Source organism: Raphanus sativus, chromosome 8 (assembly GCF_000801105.2).
Source record: "Raphanus sativus cultivar WK10039 chromosome 8, ASM80110v3, whole genome shotgun sequence".
NCBI lineage: Eukaryota > Viridiplantae > Streptophyta > Magnoliopsida > Brassicales > Brassicaceae > Raphanus > Raphanus sativus.
Window position 1 is genome coordinate 23,195,195 of NC_079518.1, and position 5,806 is coordinate 23,201,000.

At 45.7% G+C, this 5,806-nt stretch overlaps 1 protein-coding gene across 1 annotated transcript; it reads right to left on the bottom strand.

Moving 5' to 3' along the window:
• Positions 1–4,458: 4,458 nt before the first annotated feature.
• On the bottom strand, positions 4,459–5,204 carry LOC108836346 (serpin-Z1-like). The gene has a single exon (XM_056991770.1). It carries the CDS (start codon positions 5,170–5,172, stop codon positions 4,549–4,551), a length of 624 nt encoding a protein of 207 aa, XP_056847750.1. The 5' UTR covers positions 5,173–5,204; the 3' UTR covers positions 4,459–4,548.
• Positions 5,205–5,806: the final 602 nt, after the last annotated feature.

Genomic DNA, 5,806 nt, shown 5'->3' on the forward strand with positions numbered 1-5,806 from the left:
ATACAGGACAAGGTGAAGGGTGTCTTAGAACCTTTGGAGTTCGCCTTGGTGCAGCGTATGGCTGGATTAGCGATCGAAGCAGAAGGGGAGATTGAAGCCAAGAAACCTGGGCCCGGGAAACCGAAGGAGGGCGATGGGAATCCCAAGGCAACTGGTGGGGAAGTACCCCAGAAGAAACGTGGGCGTCCACAGAAGCCTTCTTCAGATCAGGACGATTGCGACTGCGATGTACGGGTTCAGGCTGCGCAGAAGTCAAACAAAGTGAGGGACTACTTGTGGGAGTTTTTGGATACCGCCAGACATTGTCAGCCCAAGCCTACAGAGGAGTGGTGTAGGTTGTTCAGGACCGGACTACGCAGGGAGATTCGCGACAAACTCGGGGCAGCTCTAGAGCCTCTGGAGTTTGCTCTTGTGAGGAGGATGGCAAATCAAGCAATAGCTGCAGAGGATAAGATTAAAGGGAGGGTGTTCGCCGTCGAGCATCAGCATCCCCGGAAGAAGAGCGGAAACCCGAAGACTAGGGTGGCGGGCGGCGGCACGACGGGTCCGGGAACCGAGACCATCGGCGACTCTCCGCGTGGTGGCTGGCTGAGCGAGTAGAACCTTTTTCGGGAGTAGGATGCGAGTTTATTTGGCAGATTTATTTATTTGTTGCTGGCTTTGGTGTTTCTCTATTTTTATGGGCGGTCCGCGTGTGTGCAGATGCCTTGAGCTTTCTGAACTATTGTAGTCCTACTCCATTTATCTATTGAATTCATTCGTTGGTTTTACGATTATCGAGTAAAAGTTAAAGTTCGGACTATAAAAGGTGGAGGAGTAGGACGAGTGTAATTCATTTCCGGGAGTTCGGGAGCGTTACTAAGGAATTGGAAGGGGCGGCTAACCTGAGGATGGAGCTGGTGAAGCGTTGTATCTGGTTGTATCCATCACTAGCCCATACTGTGTTTGGGGCAGCAGCAGACGATGAAGAGTTTGTGAGTTGGAGAATCAGCTGGTTGTTAATTGTGTGATTGACTTGGATGTGGTAGTGATGCGAAGAAAGCCCTCTGTGTGGTTCCCTCTTCCACCGAGATGGTGATTATTGATTCCGATGATGAGGATGAGGTTATGGGTGAGAGTGAGAAGCCCAAGTACCCGTTCAGTCGAGTCTTGTGCAGCATCAGAAGAGTCAAGGTGATGTGGTGCCTGTGACGCCATAATTCGCTTTTGAGGAGGTTGTTTTGGGGAACATGGAGGATATGTCTTGGGCCATTACTCCACTAGTGGAGGGACAAAGTAGCAGGGGCAACCTCCTTGCTATAGGAAACGGTTTGGCTGTTGACAGAGATGTCTATGTGGGACAAGCGAGGGGAGAAAAGGTCCTTGCTATAGAAAACAGTGTGGTTAATAATAAGGGTGCCTATGTGGGCGTTGAGAATGATAATGAGCCTGAAGCAGTAGATGAGGATCTTGGTGATATCGGGAGCGAAATGGCCATGCCAATAGTAAGCACAAAGGATGCAGAGACTTCACGTAATGGATCAAAGACCGATGAAGTGGAAGACTGTGAGCACTCCTTCATACTAAAGGACGACATGGGTTATGTTGCCGTGTCTGCGGAGTTAGTGACAAAAGCACTTTAGACATTATCAGTGTGAACTTCAGTAAGGCGAAATGAAGCACAAGGACATATGCTTCTGAATCTCGGGTTAAAAAGTGTGGCGATTCAGATTTTGAGATTAAGTTATCTGCAGAAGGACGGATGATAGGCGGGTTTCCTGCCCATCCGACGCATGCTAGCGAGATGAAGCCTCATCGTGTAGCTCATCTGGGTTGTGGGAGATGCTCCACCACGGGGGGATTGTATCGTGGTTCATGCTCCGGGTTCTGGAAAAACCTTCATGATCATCAGTTTCGTGCAGAGCTTCCTTGCAAAGTATCCTCAGGCTAAGCCACTGGTTGTGCTTCCCGAGGGAATTTTTTTTGTCTACCTGGGAAAGAGAGTTTGTGTGATGGCAGGACAGCGACACTCCACGGCTTGACTTCTACAGTGCTAACGCAGAAGACCGTGCACAACGGTGGACGGAAAAGAAGAGTATCTTGTTTCTGGGCTACAAGCCGTTTTCAACCATTGTCTTGGACGGTACCGACATCGACATCGCCAATTGGGGCCGAGTAAGGATAGTAATAAGCGCCTCGGATAACATCATGAAACTGCTAACTGGCAGAGGAACGAGTGGGTATCACCTTAGAAAAAAAAATCGGGGACGAAATGACGAGTGTTTGGAAATGGGTATGTTTGGTCGAAGTGGGGGAGAACTAAGGACACAGCGAAGAAGACCTATGAAACCTCAGAGCAAGTAGTACCGCCGGAAGTGACTTGGAAGTAGTATAAAGCCGCAGTGAGTTCGCATCAAGGGCTATCTTGGATTGCAGAAACCGTGGGAAAAATATTGGGGAAAGGATGTTAAGTATGGAGAGTACACGAGCGGAATTCGGGGTCGAATTCCATTAAGTGGGGGAGATTGTAACATCCCTATCCCGGGCCCAATATTTTTTCCAATGGGAACGGGCTTCTCTCTGGCCCGATTGCCTAAAACCTAGGTCTCCTCCTCTTTTACCTATAAAAATAGTTGCAGCCTCCTTCTTCTCCCCATCAGAAACAGAAGCGAAGCCCTGCAGAGATTCCCGGAGACTGGAAGCCCTAGCCGTCAAGCTCTTTTCCCTGCGCCGCCGTCTCTCTCTTCTCTCCTTTCTCTCCCTTCCGCGCGCCTCTCTCTCTTCTTCTCCTCTCTCTCCTCGGCGTCCGACCTCTCTCCCTCTCTCTCCTTGCCGGCGGCGTGCTGGTGGTGGTCGTGGAGGTGATCGCCGGTGGTGGTGGTGGTTGTGTAGCGGATCAGTCGAGTGGTTCAGATCTCATCTTCTCTCACTCTTGTGTCCAGATCTAGGTTAAGGTGAGGTGATCCGAACCCAGTTTCTCTCAAGTCCTTTATATTAATCTTGTTGGATCTAGGGTTGATTAGCTCTTGTATGAAAGTTAGGGTGTTAGTTCATGATGGATCTAGGGTGTTAGATGAATGATCATGTTGCATAAGAACCTTCATACTGATTAAAAGGGACATTAATGGACTGCCTTGTGTTGATGTGGCTATTGTATGATGAATGCTTGTGTGTTGTTTGGTCCCATGTGATGATTGAGATTTCTCTTAGCATCTTGTTTAATGGTTGTTCATGTTACTCTTGTGTTAAGCGATGGGTACATATATGTTGTTGAGATATCTTTTGGTATCAACGCTATGTGAAGTATAATGTGTGAGACCCCGATAAAGGGTGGCGTCTTGAGTAAGAGTCCAAGTGTAAGTGACTGAGTAAGTGAAAGAGGAAGTGTAAGTAAGAGTAAGTGAATGTGAAAGAGAATGAGAATGCGGAAGAAGTGTCAATGAACTTGTTTGTAGTCCTGCTTGGACCACCGAGAACGGGTGGGCGTCTAGAGTCTAGGGTGTGTTGTGATGTGAAAGGAACCGCGCGAGGGCGGGATATAAATAAGCAAGTGTAGTGGCGCCTTAGGATCGAGTCAAGCCAAAAAGGTGGCTGGGTCAGGCTATGAATGGCCGGGGGGCAGACAGTGCAAGGTGGCCAATGTGCTGCAATCCGGGTAGCCTTTAGGAAGCTGGAGAGGGGGATGGTTTTTCCGAGAGCGGGCGCCCCTTCCAGGTTAGGCCGGCACGAGGTGGGACGTCCGTAAACGGCTATAGGTCCTACGTCTAGGTTGATTGGAGTCAGTTTGCTCTTGTTTTGTTTGTCGGGTCGGTCTATTCTATTAATGAGTGATGTGTAGAAATGACTGAGTTCGTTGTATTGATTGACTGCTAGGTTGCTAGAATTGATGTTGCGAAATGTTTTATGATGCATTGTTGATTGTAGTGGCTAGTCAGTCCTGGTTCCCGCATAGAGTAATGTAGAGTGTTTTGCGGGCAGGCTGGTCTAGAGTCACTTCACTGAGTAATCCCATACTCAGACCCTCCCTTTCCATTTCCCTGTGCGCAAGACTGTAAGTAGAAGTGTATGGATATGGGTGGATCAGAATTTCAAAGAAAGCAATGCGATCGTCGACTCTTGCGACCAGTAACGGACACGGCGGGTTGCCTATAAGGGCATACGCGTGTCTATAGCTCCCTCTCGATAACCCCGGTCGATCCCCGGGGGATAGGGATGCTACAGTGTCCATAAGTTCCCCAGTTTTTGATCAGATATCTAAAAATTTAAAAGTTATAAAATAATATTTTTACAATTAGTATATTTTCTATTCGGAAGTTGAAAAAGAAAGATAAATATTTCAGAAAGTATAAACGATCATCGAATCATATTTTCAGAAAATTGAGTTTTATGTTATGGCTAACTTAAAATCAAGTAAACAACTTGAATACAGTGAGACTGAAAATTAAAATTGTGACTATCACTTGATTCTAACCAAACAAGAGCAAACTGAGGAATCAAACTCCTCTGCATTTTTCATAATTAAATCTTAAATCTTAGATCCACATGTTGCCATATAACCAAACTAAAAGCCTAAAAAGATTTGTCGGAAGGATCAAAAATCTGACCAACGAACAAAACAGTACCAATTGTGTCTTCTCTAACTAAGAAGACAAAGGGATGATCTGCCACAAAATCTATACGCTTAGGAGGCTCCATATATCTCAAACATCCGGGTTTAGGGGCTGCAAAAGTTGCAGCAGCAGCTTCAGCGCCTTCTTCATCAATCTCCACACATGCTTTATGATACAAAGCCATTGAACTTAATCCCAAGTCTTTGCCGTCTAAGCCATAAGCGATCTTAAACTTTGGGATTCTGAATTCTTTAACTAAAACTTTGAATCTTGGAACATGATAATCCAAGAATCCAGAATTAGATGCCATTGCCTTCACAAGATCATCCAATCCATCATTCTTGTCTGGGAGATAAAAGTACATTGAGAAGCTGACATTGTTACTATAACCACCTTGTCCAAAAGGGAAGCTGTTATTGGTAGCATCAACTTCTTGTAGATAAGGAAAGCTGCGACTGGTATTAACACGGCCTTGTCGATAAGGAAAGGTGGGATTGTTATCAACACCGCCTTGTCGATAAGGTATCTTGAGGACCTTGAAACCATCATAAGCCTCTATGTATTGGCGCTCGTAGCTTCTCATGAATGGCACGGACACTGAGGTTCCACTGATATGGTGAAACTCCCTGTCCATCGTGTTAGACTTGGCGAATGGAACTTCCCAAGCTCCTTTGAAGTACAGTGCATTTCTATAAACAGAGTCGGTTAGACTCGAGACGGATCCAGGAGGAAGAAGATCTTTGATGAGACCATTGGTATGATCTTCGGCCCATTTATTAAGCTCTTTTACGCACTTGTTCAGCCTATTGTATCAAAGTCAAGTTATAAATTATGAATACATAACATATAAACAGAGTTAAATCAAGAAACAGAGTATAGAAACAGAGTTTACTTAAAGAAACAGAGCATAGAAACAGAGTATTAAAAAGTTTACCTTTGATCGGAAGTCTACGCGATTAAAAACAGCTTTCAAGACATTCTCAAAGAGATCCTTGAACGATGAATCAATGTGTAGCGGAGTTTATAGACGCCGGAGAGAAAACGGTGTTAGAGTGCTTGGCTTTGGTAGAGAAGAGCTGTGTGACAGCATTTACCTTCTTACTCTTTATCTTTACTATCTTTTACCTCTTAGTAAGTTACCGTTACTAAAGAGATGAGTCACGGGTTGCATCCCGGTTACTGGTCGTCTGTTTGACCGTTCAGAATCTTTTCCTATT